The 17438-nt window shown below is 45.0% G+C and overlaps 1 protein-coding gene across 5 annotated transcripts in view; it reads left to right on the forward strand.

The window, feature by feature from the left end:
- Positions 1–10023: 10023 nt before the first annotated feature.
- KIF13B (kinesin family member 13B) overlaps positions 10024–17438 on the forward strand; it is a 120125-nt gene continuing 112710 nt past the window's right edge. For 4 of the 5 annotated variants that reach the window (XM_014257636.2, XM_088053907.1, XM_088053905.1 and 1 more), the window contains exon 1: positions 12470–12593. In XM_014257636.2, the coding sequence (XP_014113111.2) occupies positions 12539–12593 (55 nt within the window). In that variant the 5' untranslated portion in view covers positions 12470–12538. Of the gene's footprint in view, positions 10070–12469; positions 12594–17438 lie in introns of those variants that run through there. The other variant, XM_088053906.1, reaches the window with a different exon arrangement.

The following is a 17438-nucleotide window of genomic DNA, read 5'->3' on the forward strand; positions in this document are numbered from 1 at the left end:
CCATGCCCAGGAAAATGCTCAGCCATGGATGTTGCCTGCTCCTCCAAGGCCTCCCCAGCCTGGATTTTTCCAGTTTTGCTTGAGCACTGAAAATCCTCCTTTTTCCCCCATGCAGAGGGTGTCTCTCTCTTTCCCAACCCACTGGCCTTTGTACATGGAATCAGAATTCCAGCCTGGGAAGCAGGACCAGATCCATGCACCTTGTTCTCTGCTGTTCCCTATCCCCACTCTTGGAGATAGGATTCTGGGCTGGATGGACTCCAGCCTCCTCCAGGATACCCATGAGGATATAAAAATTCTTCAAGGGATGAGGAGCAACTTCCCTAAGGGTAGTGCCCTTTTAATGCCTATTTTAACGCCATATCTGCATTATTCTGAGGCTGCAAAGGCTTTAAACCATGCAGTACCCTCAGAGTAAACATTTTAATTTTATGTGAATCCCTAGCATTTGTGTTTCTAATCCAGAATTAACATCATAACCAAATAAATGTATGCCACTTCAGCCTACAGACTTCTTAAAATAATTTAGCTTTACACAAATCTTTTCCTCTTCTTTTCTTTTTCTGTTACAATTTTTCAGATTTCTCCTGAAAGGAGGAAGCTCTTGGAGAGCACAGGAATACCCTTCCCTCCATCACTTCCCTTCCCAGTGTTTTGCAGATTCCCTGACAATCATTTGACACCCTGGTCTCCTGACTGCTGTCATCAGACTTCTTCTGCCCCTCACCCTCCTGCCACCAAATTATTTTGGCAGTTGGTGGCAATTTATTTCTGAGAGAATTATTTTTTTTACATCAAAATACCTATGAAGACACAGTTGTTTGGAGTACAACTGCAACAACTGTACAGTTTTAAGGACTTGAGTATTAAATTATTTAAGTGTCACACCACCTCTTCTGCCTTGTTCAGGGATGGAGTTTGGGTGGGAATGATTTTAAGCTGCTGGATAATGCCCCTGTGCATTTCAATTGTTCTGTTAAACATTAATTCTTATGGGAAAATTTGTTTTCCTTTCCATCAAACCACCACAGGAATATTTTTTTTTTCAGGACCAACATCTTTCTGTTTATTGGAGCTCCTCTCTACTAAAGTTTTCTGTCCTAAATTTTTATTTGGGGCATTTTTCTTTTCAAAATTTTGCCTTTCCTTTGCTATTTCTTCAATTCCATGTAGGGCTGCTCTTCATTTGTATTTTTTTACTTTCCATTTCTCTGAATTCTTGTTTCCTGAACATCATCTCTATCAGTGTAACAGGCAGATTTTCATCCTTTGAACAGAAACACCATTTCCTGAGAGGATTTCCAGTTTACCTTTTTGAGTTTATCTTTACATCAGGTGCAAAAACACCAACACTGGGAATGATTTCTCCCTCATGTAGGCTGAAACCTTCCCCTCTTTAATGGGATATTTTTCTTGGCCAAGCTTCCACTGCAGTTTCAAATAAAAGTTAATAGATACCTCAGCATAAGAATTTAATTTCTATTCTTGGGCTGATTTTATTCTGTATTCTCCAAATTCTCACTTCTAGTTTTAAGGGATCTCCTACCAGCTTTTAGCTGAGGTTTTCAGCTCCAAGTCCCACTACAGCCTCAGATTCCTTTAGCTCTCCAAAACTGCACATTATTTTCCCAGTCTCAAATTTCATTTTGGGAACCAAATTTCTGACATAGAGCCAGCACATGGGTAGAGCCACTAATTCCTTCTTTCAGGAAGAATTTCTTGTCAGGAAGAATTTCTTTGCAGGAGCAATTTCTCCATGGAAAGGGTGGTCAGGCATTGGATCTGCCCAGGGAGGTTTGGAGTCCCCACCCCTGGAGGTGTCCAAGGACTGGACGTGGCACTCAGAGCTCTGGGCTGGGGACAAGGTGATGATTTGTCACAGGTTGATGGTCTTGGAGGTCTTTTCCAACCTAAATGACTCTGGAATTCTGTAAAGAATAGCAGAGATGGTGTTAAAACCACGGGTCAAAAGAACCTCCTTGCTTTTAAACTCCTCAGAAAGAGCAATCCAACCTTTTATTGGAGAAAAGTAACAAGAAACCCATCCCAGGGGGATGAACTGCGGGGGTTCACAGAGCTCAGATGAACTCAGGGGTTTCCCTGGATGCACAGGCGTGGATCAAAATGTTGGTTATAGGCTGGAGAAGGATCTGTGACTAAAGACATGCCTGGAAGCTTCTGTGCTGGGAAAAGATTTGAAGGGGGTTTGGGCAGGGATGAAAAAGCCTCCCCAGTGCTTTTATTCAGCTGCTCATCCAGAGAGAAGTGCCCAACAAAAGCCCAGAGCTTGTTTAATGGTTTAACATTCCTGTGCATCCTTGGGAAGCATCTGACACACTGTTTCTGTACAAATAACCACAGCAGCACTGTACAGATGACTTATTTGGTTTCCCAGTGGGTGTGTAAGTAAATTAGCAAAAAATAAATGTCATGCAGCAATGACTTACTCCGTTTCTAAAGGCTCTGTTTTCTCTCTGTATTTTTGTTTGTTTAACAAGTTCTTAATTAAATTCTGTTTTCTGGCATTGGAGCTGATGTGATGACACGAGATAAAGTTGTTTAGAATTCAAATCTTCCTCGATTTCTCATTGTGGCAAAGGAAGAGATAAGAGCAGTCAGGCCCTGCCTTCCCCTGGTTGTGTGTGGCTGTAACTCCAGCCAAGCAGGAGCTCTCCGTGTTCCAAAATCCCTCCTGCTCTCATGGGTTTGGCACTGCTTTGAGAGGATCGCACACAAAAAGTAATGTGTGGGCTCCCCCTTCTGCCTGAGAACATCAGTGCCTGGAAAAGAATCGGGACGATGGAATGGTTTGGGTTGGAAGGGACGTCAAAGCTCATCTCTCTCCAACCCTGACACCTCCCACTATCCCAGATTGATCCAAGCCCTGTCCAGCCTGGCCTTGGACACTTCCAGGGATCCAGGGGCAGCCACAGCTTCTCTGGGCACCCTGTGCCAAGGCCTCCCCACCCTGACAAGGAAGGATTCCTTCCCAGGGTCCCTTCCCAGGATCCCATCAAACCCTGCCCTCTGGCAGTGGGAAGCCATAAAGGAGGGCCAGGATGATTTTCTGAAGCACCAAGTTCCTGTAAAATACACCAGGCAGGGCACTGAGCATCTCTGAGCAGCTGGAACAGCCCATTCCCAGAGCCACACATCTCCCTGATAACCATCCTGCTGCTGGCAGGGCAGGAGAAAAGCAGCTGCACCAAGTCCTGGGATGACTGGAAGGACAGCAAGGAGGATCACTGCAGATCTGCAACCTAAAACATGGAAAAGGCTGATTGGAGTGGGAGCTATTTCCCTTTACCAAACTATAAATTAGACCCTCTAGGCCTCCCTGTCCCCCAGAGAGAGACCAGCAGCAGCAAAAAGGTGATTTATCCTATGGATCTTCGGTACTTATTCTAAAAAAACAAAATTGTCTTCCAGGTTCTTTTTTCCTTCTCTTTCCCACTGCAAAGACGGGGAGATTACTGATATCATGGAACCACAGAATCCTTAAGGCTAAAAAATATCATCAGTGAGGCCCAGCACCATGGTCACCCCTAAAACACATCCTCGAGTGCCACATCCGCACATTTTTGGAACACTCCCAGGGAAGGTGACTCCACCACTGCCCTGGGCAGCCTGTTCCAGTGCTTTACAACCCTTTCTGTGATTGGATTCTATATTTTTAGGAGCTGAAGGAGGACAAAAAGGTGCCTTCCTGTTCCTATCTAAGCCTTCAGCAAGTTTCAGAGCATCTCTGTAGAAAATAAGGAGTGGAAAGCAAACAATCTCATCTGTTTAAAACACAATTTAGAACATGAAGACAGAATGATCTGAAGGCTGGGATCAAAACCAAAACTGACTCAAACTGGATATAAAGCACTGGCAGCTCTGGTTTTGGAAAGAACTGAAGATTCAGAGAAAGAATCAGTGTGTAAATTCATTATTTCTATAGAGCAGAGAGGTTAGAGACTTCAGTGGCCCCTCCTTGCTCTGGGATCTATCATTAAACACAAATTCTGATTTGGGATAAATCTGGGCATGCCTTGTCCAATCTCAAATCCACCACTCCAGTATTTCTGGTTCTGCTGTGAATCAGTGTTCTCCTTTTGCAGGGTGATTTGTTTAGTTAATTCATGCGAATTTTCCACTTGTAGGTGCCTATTTTAATCCAGGCACTGCCCCCAGGGATGTGCACAGCACCACCCATGAACTCAGATGAGTTATAGGTTGGAAGAGTAAGGGATGGCCCCTTTATACACAGCAGAGGCGTCAAAAACTGGCCAAGAAAGAAAGGGATGAGCAAAACTGGAAATAAGAGACCTCCTGTGGAAGTCAGGGGGGAAAGTTCCCACTAACCCTTGGTGAGCAACAGAACTTTCCCTCATTTTTTTTTTCATGCTGGTAACTCATGATTTGACCACAGACTCGCAGTGACTTTGTACTCAGAGCACGCTGAGTGAAATCTTTAATGTTACACGAGGTCCCTGGATAACTGGAGGCAGTGAAGGTTGGCTGCATCTGGCAAAGCCCTGAGCACATCATTTCCACAGGAGTCCCCAAACACAACATCTGGATCAGCCCTTGGACTTGTTGAGTTTTCCTGATGCTTCACATTTTGACGCTTTTATTTGGCTTTTCATTATTTTCACTTCATAAGGGAGAGGAAGAAACGAAGAAACTCAAAGAGCTGAGGTTCTGTGCTGAGCCTGAGCCAGGATTTCTGTGTGGCCTCGGGGCTGTGGATTTATGAGCTAAAAATTAAAAAAACTCCCATTTTGCTACATCTTCACCAGTGCCAATGCTTCCTGAAGGGAAAAGGGAGATGGAGATGGAGAAGGGAATGGAAAAGAAGGAAAAGCCAAAGGGCAGCCTGGAACAGAAGGACCTGGGGAACATTTTCATTCTGGAACCACTCTCTCCAGATGCAAATTGTTGAGCTATGTTGAAAGTCTGAAGCTGTTTGACAATGGAAGAAGGAGGTTTGGATGTTTGACTGTGCAAAGCAGGGAACAGAGCTGGGGAAGTGGCTGGAGCACCAGGAGAGGCTGAGGGAGCTGGGAAAGGGTCTCAGCCTGGAGAAAAGGAGGCTCAGGGGGCCCTTCTGGCTCTGCACTCCCTGACAGGAGGGGACAGCCGGGGGGTCGGGCTCTGCTCCCAGGGAACAGGAGGAGAGGGAACAGCCTCAGGCTGTGCCAGGGGAGGTTTAAATTGGATGTTGGGAATAATTTCTTCCTGGCACAGCTGCCCAGGGCAATAGTGGAGTCCCCATCCCTGGGGGGGGTTTAAGACCATGTGGATGTGGCCTTTGGGGACATGTGACAATCATAATCACATGGTTTTTTGCCATTTTTAAAACACGAAAAACTTAGTGACACAAAAATGATGCTCCTTTCTGTTGCATTCAAGAGAGAATTTCATTATTTTCACTCAGATATTCCAACATTTTGAGAGACAATATTTCTGCGTTTTCTTAATTTTGCAGCCAGCCATGAGTGAGGGACCAGAGCACCAAGATCTCTCTGTCCAACAACCCTCCCCCTGCTCCACGTTTTCAATTATTAACAGCATCACCCAGCTCCTAAATCCAGCAGCACCAGGGAAACAGAGAACTGGAAGCAGAGCCAGCATCAAGATCCAAATATCAGAGCTGGGCTTCGTCTTCCCAGTAAACCAAACTGGAATGCTCTCACCTCAACCTGAGCTGCTTCTCTGCACGTTGAGATATGGATGGGTGCCGAAGGAAATATGGAATATCATGGCTCTCCCACACAGAAACATCTCAGGAAATCGGATTTAGGAGCCAAACCATTGGTTTGTTCCATGGGAACATTTCCAGGGAAGCTCGTGACACCAACTCTGAGCAGGGCTCTGCCAACACTTGACATTTATTAAAGCCACAGCTCAGTGAGTGATGTAATTACCTGGCCATTTCCATTTTCATGTTTAGTAATTCCAAATGAAAGTCCAAATAAAGCCCATTTTTCATGAAAGATTACTAATTTATCCCTTTTTTAGCACTCTCCTTGTGGTATTTAACCATTCACAGTGCACTTCTATCACTATTTAGTGAAGGTGTTCAGGTTACGTCCACAGTAGTAGTGGAAAAATGCTGTTTCTTTCCTTTTGTCCCACAATTTTTAGTGTGTAATAAACAACATCTAGCAGGCACAAATTAATAAAAAAAGAGCTCCCAAGTATCCACCTCTCTCTGATAACTGAGCTAATCTTGTTATTTTAGATGAAACTTGGTTAGAATAAATCCCATCTCATGTCCTAATGAGGAAACCTGGACAAAACTTGGGAAGGATCACCTCCGCCCAAATGGAAAAAAGGGCTAAAGGAAAAAGGGGAACATTGCAAACTGAGCTGGTTTTATTTTGTTCCACAGCCACCGGGTGTCACTCTTGCCTGCGGAGTCAGAAAGGAATTTTCTGTGGCTGGTAAAATCCTATTTCATCAATAAATCCTGCGGCTCCCACTGGAGGATAAATCCATCACCTCCACTTATCACAATTTCAGGGGTTTCAACATCGGATCACCAGCTCATTAAATCTGAGGAGATCTGGCACTTTGGCCTGCAGTGCTATTTGCAAAAAGCATTAACTTATTTTTATTATTATTGGTGTAAATGCAGCTGGAAATTTTAGATCTGGGTTTAGTTCGGGTGTCTGAGGGAAAGTGATGAGGAGAGAAAGCGGGGACAGGTGAAAAAGTCCAAAAAAGGCTTTTGCAGGTGTTTTCTGCAGTAAGAACATGGTTCAGCAGATGAAGCTGTAACACATTCCAGCCTTTGAAGTCAAGGCAGTTTGGGTCTCATGGATCCTGTATCTCAGAATTACCAGGAGATAAAGGCTGCAAACATTACACAATTCCCTAAATATGCATTCTTCAGAGTATCGGTGACTACTTTGTGTTGGGGGAGGTTTTGCTTTTCTGGGATAACAAACTTGTCTCTCAGCAGCTAAACCTGCTCTCCTGCTAAATTTTGTAATTTTGGGGCTCTCTAGAGATTCTCCGTTTCCTCCAAGGACAGAAAATCTATTTTATTTTCATACAGATGAAATCCAATGTGGAATCTTTGCGTGAGGAAAGAACCACTCCAATAAAATGCAATGTGACGGGTAAAACCAGTTGCTTTGGCAAAGGCTGGATCAGCAAACTGAGCAGCTGATAAGGATAATAAAAATTTTTAGTCAACAAGAGGAGAAAATTCTCATGAGGGGCCTCATTCTACCAGCACATAAATTTCTGGTATTACTTGGCCTTGTGTGGCTGCCAGGGGTAAAATTTGTGTTGAAATCCCAGTATTAAAGCACAGCTAAAAGGTATTTCCCTTCCATAGACAGGGTATGGATGGGATTTATGGAGATATCAGAGCCTGGGATTCCCTCTGGGTAACGTAAGAATAAGCACCACATCCTATAATGCCATAAAATTTATGGCCAGGACTCTGAACTTTGGAATGACTTTTAAAAAGTGGGAGATGTCTATAAAAAGTTTGTTTGTACCTTTACTCTGTTGTATTTTGCTGCAAGAAACATGTCAAGGACTCATTTATTTTTCTAGGGATTTTGAGGGCAGGAGGTCACGCACAACTACATTTAAAAATCCATCTCAGCATCAGTGTAATTCAGAGTTATGAATGGCCTTGGAAACAATCAATCAATCCTTCAAATTTACAAAGTTCCTATTAAAATAATAGATCACAGAAAGTGCTTTGCAAAAATTGAGGTGAATCTCCTGAACCTGCACATTTGCACAATGAGAAATTTCAGCAATTTCTCTGGAAATAAACAAATAATTTTTTATAACAAACAAAATTTTGTCACAACTGGTTTGGAAAAATTTATTTGCTGTTTTAACCAGATTTTTTTTTTTTTAACCTGCTCTTAATATTGGTTTTCCTTGGCACTTTCTTTCTCAATTAAAGTAGAAATAAATTCATAACAAATTTGTCTTTTGTTTTTGCCTGAAATTTCTACTTCATTTATACACTCATATCTTCAGGCTGAAAAGCAAGATAAACCAGAAGACAAAATTAGATGAAAACTTATTACCCCAGGGATTGGACAGAACAAAAAAATCAATGAAAAATATACAATAGCAAAAGGTTTTATTTTTTAAATGCTTCACCGCATGTTTTGTGCTGAGGATCTGATCACTGCAGGTGCTAAAGAGCTGCTGGATGCTCTGGATGCACCCCAGGAGTGTCCCAGATGTGCTGGGATTTTTGCAGAAGTGGTGAGAGTTTCCAAGTTTAGCTAGACCATGGTAAGATCCCCTGGTTTGGTTTTCCAATGCCTGAATGATTTATGGGCACAAAGTAGGTCTACAGCAAATCCATAATTAATGTCATTCTTTCGACGCGCAGCCGAACAAATGGAAAAGCGGATTTAAAACGCACTTGATTTGTTGCTTGTTGTGGTTTGGATGAACGGACATCCAAAGGACTGTCATGGTTTCTGGCTCGCCCGGAGATAAAATTCTTTCTAGGTGATCTGAGAGCTGAAACATCCATATCTTCATCAAGATAAAAGCAAAAACTTCTTCCCTGGCAGGCTGGTGATAACGCACACCCCGAGCAGGACACACTGTAACCACTATATTTCAATAAACACTCTATTTCTAAACAAAAGTAATCAAATTTAGTTGTTTTAAAAACAAAAATGAGATGAAGGACCTGTTTTATTTTGTCTTTTTCTCATCCACATCCCTGTCCAAGGCCTGCCACAACCAGGTGGGCACAGCAATAACTGTGGCTCCTCAACCTGATGAAAACAGTGTCGCATTCAGAAACTCGATAAATGAATGGGAGGGACAAGTAGAGCCTCCCCCCCAAGGATGTTTTGTTAATTAAATTAGCATTTAAATAGCCAGAGCTAATCTGGGAAGTCAGCCCCTCATTACAGAAAGGAGGAAGGGGGAAAAGAGCTGGGAGACAATTCCCTACAAGATGGGGTTAAGTTGGCGTTTCACAAACTATTTGCCCGGCCCGTCCCTCCCAAGTGAAAGCTGCCACCCCTCCTCTTTCCTCCCGGCATAATTAGCATGTTCCAAGGGTTGTGAATGGAAACAATATCCTCCCTCCAAGCTGTGCCCCTCCAGGGAGATGCTTCCCACAGATTGTGGAAGGCTGAGCCAGGGAAAGGGCTTGTCGAGGAATTCACAGTGGGGTAATTACACCGAGGGAGCGCTTGTGCCAGTGCAAGGGGAGCTGCATGGCTGGAATTCAGCGCAAGGAGCAGGCGGAAGCATAAAGGGAAAGTCCAGAGGCAGGATTTGCAGATAGCCAGGAAAATTTATTGCTCCCGAGCATCTTCCCAGAGCGCCGATCAACAGCATCAAAACTGAGATGTGTCTCTGGACTCTAAGGATGTCTCTGTCTTTGAAGAACTTCGCAGAAAGTAGCAATGGTTGTATGTAAATCTGGTTTCTCCTTGGCTGTTAGAAGTGAAGGAAAGCTGAAAGAGTGATATTTTTTTCTTTTTTTCTTTTTTTTTTTTCATATTTTAAAACAAATTCTCCATTCCGAGTAGAAAAGTGGAACAAAGCTTGCAAGAACTGTGTGATTGCATTTAAAACGCGCCGGCAGCTCTTTGGAACAGATAAAAAAGTGGTGTGTGACCCTTCCCTTAAAAGATTTGCTGTTTTTACCTAATCCAGTGATGACTGGTACGGGATGCAGGAGGAAGGGCTGGCTTTGGGTGGCACCTGCCACCCCCAGCTGTGCGCACATCTGGCCACGGGCTTCACCCCATTTCCCTCAATCAAATCCCAGGTGTCTCAGCCCCAGGTAAAAACCACCCACCCTCCACTCGGCTGCTCGTGGTGCTCAGCTGGAAAGTGGGGATTAAATTTATCTCCACGGCCAAAGCACTCGGTTTCAGAAAACCTTGGTGCGGTTTTGTCGAGGCCCCAGCTGGAAAATACCACAAGAAGTTCAAAGCCGGGTCTCATCCTGTAATTGGATCCTCAAGTTCACAAGTGCAAGGACCAACTGTGCAGGCTCAGAGCGGGACGCCCCCTCTCCCAGGGACTGCAGAGACGATGCTTTCCCCTGCTGCAGACAAAAACTCAGGTTTTGCTTCAAGCTTTCACAACTCTGCTTGCTCTGACCTGTTATTTCTTTTTTCTTTTTTTTTTTTTTTTTTTATTTTATTTTTTGTAGCTTCAAGACGTCTTCCCAGCCCTCATGCTCGCTTGGGATGCTCTTAGGAACATGGACATTAATCCTAGGGTGACTCAAATGCCAACTTAATATTCGTTTTTCTCTCTGCTTTAACAAGATATTCTTCAGGTCAGACAGGCATGAAATGATAAATATTGAGTGCAGTTCTTCAGGGCAAAAAGTGCCACCTGCCAAAATCTTATCTGGAACCCAGTTGGAAGTGTGTTATTTATTTACTTCTGTCACAAAACCTTGTTCAATGTTGGAAAGCCAAAGGATTACAGCTGTGAATTTGGGGTTTTTTTTCCGTCCTTGCTGAAATCTGCCTTTTCAAAACAAGATTGAGAGAATCCTTATTTTGAACTAAGCTGGAAGGGTTTTCAACCATGACCATTTAAATGAGGTTTGGGGTTTTTTTGAGTCTTTGCATTATAGTTTCATTCTCACTCTTTGCAATAGGTGGCTGTGGTTGAGCAGCTGAGAGGTCGAATGAGGATAAATTGTGATATTGTTCAGACTGTGTCTGATTATTCCTGCTGAGCTGAGCTGCCTTCACTGAGTGAAGTGACGCTGGACCCTCAGGGGTTGCTCTGTGAAACCAGAGCCAGACGGGACCTGGACCCATGGTCTTACATTGGGTTATGGCTCACGATGGTTCTCTGGGATCCTCAGCACAGGAAAGACGTGGAGCTGTTGGAGTAAAGCCAGAGGAGGCTCTGGCTTTGGAGGTGTTCCAAGGGCTGGAGCCCCTCTGCTCTGGAGCCAGGCTGGGAGAGCTGGGGGTGCTCACCTGGAGAAGAGGAGGATCCAGGGAGAACTCAGAGCCCCTTCCAGGGCCTAAAGGGGCTCCAGGAGAGCTGGAGAGGGACTGGGGACAAGGGATGGAGGGACAGGACACAGGGAATGGCTTCCACTGCCAGAGGGCAGGGATGGATGGGATATTGGGAAGAAATTTTTGGCTGAGAGGGTGGTGAGGCCCAGGCACAGGTTGTCCAGAGAAGCTGTGGCTGTCCCTGGATCCCTGGAAGTGTCCAAGGCCAGGATGGATGGAGCTTGAAGCAACCTGGGATAGTGGAAGGGGTCGGGGTTGGACTGACAAGAGCTTTTAATGTCCCCTCCAACCCAAACCATTCTGTGATTCTGTAATCTTTAACATGATGAGACTTATGGAGCGATTTCTAACAGACAGAAGCCCCACGGAACACAGAGTAAATGCCAAGGTGAGGTGTGTGAGTTCCAGTGGCGATGCTGTTGTCCGCTCAACATGAAATTCCTCAGTATTTCCCAAAAATGAGGGGACTGAGAGGTGATGGGCTTCCCTCGCAGCCACCCACGGCTGGAATGGCAGGGTCTGTGGTGACCCTGAGCTCCCTCCGCTCTATAAATGCCATTTTGGCTGAACCCCCCCAGAATCTTTCTATTCTGAAAGACTCTCCATCTGAGTGCCTGGGTCCCTCACTTCAATATGGACATTGAGGGGCTGGAGCATGTCCAGGGCAGGGAACGGAGCTGGGGAAGGGGCTGGAGCACCAGGAGAGGCTGAGGGAGCTGGGAAAGGGGCTCAGCCTGGAGAAAAGGAGGTTTGGGGGGGACGTTCTGGCTGCCTACTGACAGGAGGGGACAGCTGGGGAGGCTCAGGCTCTGCTCCCAGGGAACAGGGACAGGATGAGAGGAAACAGCCTCAAGTTGTGCCAGGCTGGTCATTAGGAAGAATTTCTTCACAGAAAAACTGGTGCCCAGAAGTTCCACATGTGAACACGAGGAAGAGCTTTTTTTCCTGTGCAGTGACCAAGCACTGGATCAGCTTGACCAGAAAGAGTTGGAGTTTCCCTCACTGGAGATATTCCAGGACTGTCTGGATGCAGTCCTGAGCCATGTGTTCTGGGATGACCCTGCTTGAGCAGAGGACCAGACGAGCCGCTGTGGTCACCTTTCAATTGACCAATTCTGTGATTCTGGGTTTAGACATTGGAAGGGGCTGCCCAGGAAAGTTTGGAGTCCGCATCCCTGGAGGAGTCCAAGGAACACCTGGACATAGCGCTCAGTGCTCTGGTCTGGTGACAAGGTAGTGATGGATCACAGGTTGGACTCGATGGTCCCGGAGGTCTTTTCCACACTAATTAATTCCGTGAATCAGCCAGCCTGCTTCATTACCGGGCTGAGGGCAGCGGGAAGGACTGCATCTCCCAGTGTGCATCACGGCATCACACCGGGAGCCGATGGGGCGTGTTGCTTCGCGATGCACGCTGGGAGTTGTAGTCCGGCCGGCATTGGCCCGGCGCGGCGCCTCCCTCCCCGGCGCTCCTCCCCGCTCCGGCTCTCCCTCGGCAGACGGAAGCCGGGCAGGGACGAGGGAGCCGGGAAAGCTGGAGCGGTAGGATGGGGGACTCCAAAGTGAAGGTGGCGGTGCGTGTCCGCCCCATGAACCGGCGAGGTGAGACTCCCCCTTCTTCCTTCATCACCCCCTTCTCCTGTCCTTGCCGGGAGCGGCGCGGGGTGCCGGTCCTTGTGGACAGGTGTCCGTCGGGACAGGTGTGCCCCGCTGCGGGTGAATCGGTGCGTGTCCGTGTGTGCTTAATGATTTATCAGGAATAAACACAGCCCGGATGGGCACAGGCGGGTTTGCGGCCGCAGCCGCGCCGTGCTCACCTCCCCCCCTCTCCCGATGTCCCTTTTCCTAAAGCTGCCCGGGTTTATGGTTTTATTTTACCTTGCCCGCTCCCCCGGGGAACAGCCCTGTGCACACCTCTTGCACCTGCTTCACAGCCGCTTCCTGCTGGGAGAGCCCTTCCTTCTTCCTGCTTGGCGGTTTTGGGGGAAAATGCTGCTTTTTCTGCATTTTGCCCTGTGCTAATTCACCCCTCTGCTCTCCAGCCCTCGGTGCTTGAGCGGAACGCTGTTAAGCAGATGACAGCGACACAAGGACAAAAAACAGGCAAGAAAATACAGAAGAGGAAGCGAGAATTGACAAGAGGAATTTTTTGTTGTTGTTGTTTTTGAGTTGTTGACTTTTTTTTCCCCCTCAGCGAAACTTGCCTAAGGGTTATGTTAATCAGACCGTGGTCTGGGCAGCTGTTTAAATGTTTATGACTTGTCTTAATTAGAAAAACTTGCTCTGGATGATGAGGAAGCAAATATGAAAAGGCAGCTTCAGCCAGGGAATGGGAAGGTGAAGAAGGCAGAAATCCAAGAAAGTGTAGGGTGGCTTTTTTTTTATCTCACATTCTCACAGGAGTATGCCAATAATTCCTTTTGTGGAAAATGAATCCAGTGAAGTCAGCTTAGCAGTTGAAGAAAAAAAGGAAGGAGAGGGGAAGCCCTTTATCGGCTGCATGATCTGACATACAATATCTTTTTAATTCCTTCCTATAAAAAAGAGAAAGGGTTAAAGTATTGGATGCAGTGATTCTACACCTGTAAAATGTCAGCAGGGAAATGTTCACTGAGTTCACAAGAGCTCCTGAGTCCCAGAACAAGAGATGGTGTTGATGTCTTTACAGTCTGATGATTTAGGGAAATTGAGGGTATTTTGACCAAAAGCTGCATTTTGTTAAACTTAAGGTGCCAGCTCCCAAAAAAAGGAGGAGAATTCATCCTTACAGAGAATTGGTTGGAGGAGATGGAATTGGTGGGAGCTGGGAGAGGAGCTGAAAGGTGGTGCCTGGTGTCGGTGACAGATTTGGGCTTTCCTCTTGCTCATGTCCCTTTCCTGACATAGGTCATTTCCTTGGCCATGTCCCAGACATCTCCTGACTGCTTGGTGTTCCTCACCCCCGGGATTAGACAATAATTCAGGTTGGAAGGGACCTCTGGAGCGTGTCAGATGAGATGAGGTTGCACAGGGCCTTGGTCAGTGCAGTTTGGAATCTCCCAGGGTGACTAATGCACCTCTCCCTCCCACATATATCCTAGGTCTGTTCAGCCCTGAGATTGTCCACATGTCCTTTTCCAGCCAGGAACTGTGGGGAAGCAGTGGGGGAAGTAAAGGAATCTGGAGGAAATCTAGATTGTATCTTGTCACTGTCTTTCATAGACTCTCCTGAGTTGAAAGGGATCCACAAGTCCAGCTTCTGTTTGTCTTTTATTCTGTATAAACTTAAAAATGTTATGGAGAGGATGACTCCTCAGGAGGCTCATCCAGGACTGAGGGACATTTGAGTTTCAGTCCTTGATGCTCATCAGAAAGAAGGGGAGTCTGAACCCCCCACTCTTGGCAGTTTGCTGCTATTAAACATCCTGTTATTTGTGAGTGATGCCTAAATCCATTTAAGTCTAGCCTAGAAGATCCATGTCTTTTTCTCCCTCAAACAAAATGTCCTGGAATTGTTTTTCTTCCCAGCAGATTATTTGTCACAGTCCAGATGTTTTGGTCAGGTCTAAACACCTGATACCTCCCTATGGTGCTTCTGATGCACCTTGAATTTATAGAAACAAACAAGGCTACAATTTTTCTTACCTATTTAATGTTAAATTTAAGCATTTATGCAACTGATTTTCTGAAGAGTCATCCATTTGTAAGACTTCTGTGGTCTTGCTTTTTTTTTATTAAGCTTTGAGGCAGGAGGCAGCTTTCCTGCAAGCTCTTTCATACACATTTTGTTCTGAGCAGGATTTGTGTGGAGTTCTGGGGCTCTGGACCTGAAGCAAGTATTTGTTTTCTTCGGGATCACGAGTAATGTTCTTTCCTTCCCTCTGCACCGAAGGGCTTAACATTGCAAACCTGTCAGATGGCTGAGACTGTGGAAAGTTAAGCTTTGAAATATTCTCGGTGTTTACTTGTGGTGGTGGTGGTTGTCTTTGGTGTTTGAGTTATGAATTTCTTAAGGCGAGAGTTTATTAGGTTAATAAAAGTGGTGTGCTTAACTGTTAGGAGTTTTTACAGCTCATAAAAGTGTAATGGGTTCCTTGCCTGCATGTGGAAGGGGTTTGTGTATCAAATAATTGGTTATTTATAGCACTCACATTTCAAGGTGTTTGGATTGAGGGTCCTGCCTCATTCTCACGCAGAGTGGTAATCCATAAATTCAGTTTATAGCACTAATTTTTAGTAAGGAGAAGAATTTCTAATTGTACTTGGGTTTGAGGGCTTTTTTCCAGGCTACTTTATTTTGGATCTTCAAATTAGCCCTCAATCCTACCAAGCCTGTGTGGAGGCTTTGCTTTTATAAAAATGCTGCCGTCTCCACACGTTCGCAGTGCCACGTCTGAAGTTGGAGGCTCTCCTGGGTGGCAACTGAGGCATCTTTTTACATCCCTTCTACTTTGCAAACTGGGATCTCGATTAACAGGCTTTTATGAATAAAATAATTCAGTATTACTTTGTTAGATAAGGCTCTTGGTCTTTTATTTTCTTGCCTCAGTAATTCACTAAAGTATTTCCTAGTGCACTGCGTTATTCAAATGGGGGGTTGATAACAATCAGGAAGTTCTTTTGCTGTTTTATTTAAGAGTTGTAATGGATTTCCTTTTATGAGTGTTGTGTTTGACTTCTCTTAGCAGATATTCATCATATTTCAGGTAAATGCAAATCTCAAGCCATTACATGAAACAAAGCAAATGACAGCTGAAGGCTTTTTAATTAAGATTTTTCTGACTGAATGCTTTGTTTTGAGGTGATGTTTGGGAACAGGCAGTACATAAGTATATTAAGTCATTGTGTTTCCTTGTGCTTTTGAATCAGTTCAGTGTTGTGTTAAATAACACTGATAAAAGTTGTTCCATTTTAAAAGAACATGACTTATGCTCAAGGATGTGGCTGATGACACTTAAGCCAGTCCACACTGCTACATCTCACTTGGGTCAACACTTTTTGAGCAAGAAAGGCAGGAAAGCACCTGCCTGTATTCTGGCAATGCTGCCAGATTAAACTGTTCTAGAATTGTAGTGTAAGATCTGCAGCTCCAGTTTAAATATCTGGATTAAACTGTTCTAGAACTGTAGTGTAAGACCTGCGGCTCCAGTTAAAATACCTGAATTGCCTGTCAGTACGGATCCAGGTATCTCTCATGTTGATGTTTTTGGTATATATTGATATATTTATTTATTTATATTATTAAACATTTATCCAGATGATCAGTGTTCAAACAGGGATCTTCTCGTGCTTTGATGATAAAGGTTCTGTTTCCAGTGCTTGTGAGGAAGGAATTTGCTTCTGTGCCTGTACAAGCTTCTGATCACTGTGTCAGGTGGTAATTTTATATCCTCCTACACTTCTTTGAGGTTTCATTTCCAGCTACTTGAAATGTTTTTTGGGGTTTGAGGTGAGGAGGTGGGGGTTGTTCCTGTGTTCCTCTGTTTGTTTTCCCATGGAGATTACAACAGAGACAATTTATGTGTAAACTGGAGTTTGTGCAAGCGGGTTTATAAGGTTAATTACAGTATTGGAGGGCGTGAAAACCTCTTGTATCCTGATGGCAACGTGCAAACCACAAGGCTTTTCTTCACCATTATCCTTGTCCTGCACGAGTTCCTGGCGTTTGGAATATTTCCTGGTGATGGTTGATAAGCCATAAAATAGTGTTTGGGCTAGGAGCAGAGATAAGGTGCCAAATGGGTAAAGGATGCAGAGTTAATGTTTCATCTTGTGAGGCAATTGTATTTTAAGAGCTAGCTCCTAAGGTGCTTCCAGCCTTACTCCCCTAGCCAGAGACTCCCAGACATCCAGTGTGGATGCCACGAAGCAATTTTAGTGCTAATTGCACCTTCTGAGCTCCAAGTGCAGGGGGAGGTTCCCTTGCTGCTCTGGTTTCAGGTTGGCTGCTCCTCCTGAAGATCAGATACATCTGGAATAGCTCTGCCTTGGATTTTGGGTGCTTGGTGGCAGAGAAAACTCGGGAATTTCATGCTGTTAACTCCAGAGTGTTGAACTTCCTTGGAGCTCACCAGAGTCCCCACACTGATTTATTTACTCAGTCCCCACGAGCACAGAGATGTTGGCAGCAGCAGACCTGGCTGTGAGCAAGGTCCATGTCCAGATACATGAAGTTCCTTCACTAGAGCTGTTTGGGAAGCTCTTTCCTTGCAGAAAGTGAAGCAGCACAGGGTAGAACACATTTTTTAGCATTTGGACAACATGGAATTAACATGAGGGGGCACCTTGCCTTTTCCATGTGCTCTTGAGTTCGAGTTGACTTTCCCCTCATGGACAAGCTTTGAGAGCATCATTCGCCCTTCCAGATGCACTCCTACATATTTAATGGTCTTTAATTGCTGCAAACTGAAAATTTAATGACTTACATTTGAGCAGTTCATATAACAAGAGAAGCTTGAAGGATGCCTT

The sequence above is a fragment of the Pseudopodoces humilis genome, chromosome 3, assembly GCF_049639895.1.
Source record: "Pseudopodoces humilis isolate 2021_Gansu_Grassland_sample_001 chromosome 3, ASM4963989v1, whole genome shotgun sequence".
In the NCBI taxonomy this organism is placed as follows: domain Eukaryota; kingdom Metazoa; phylum Chordata; class Aves; order Passeriformes; family Paridae; genus Pseudopodoces; species Pseudopodoces humilis.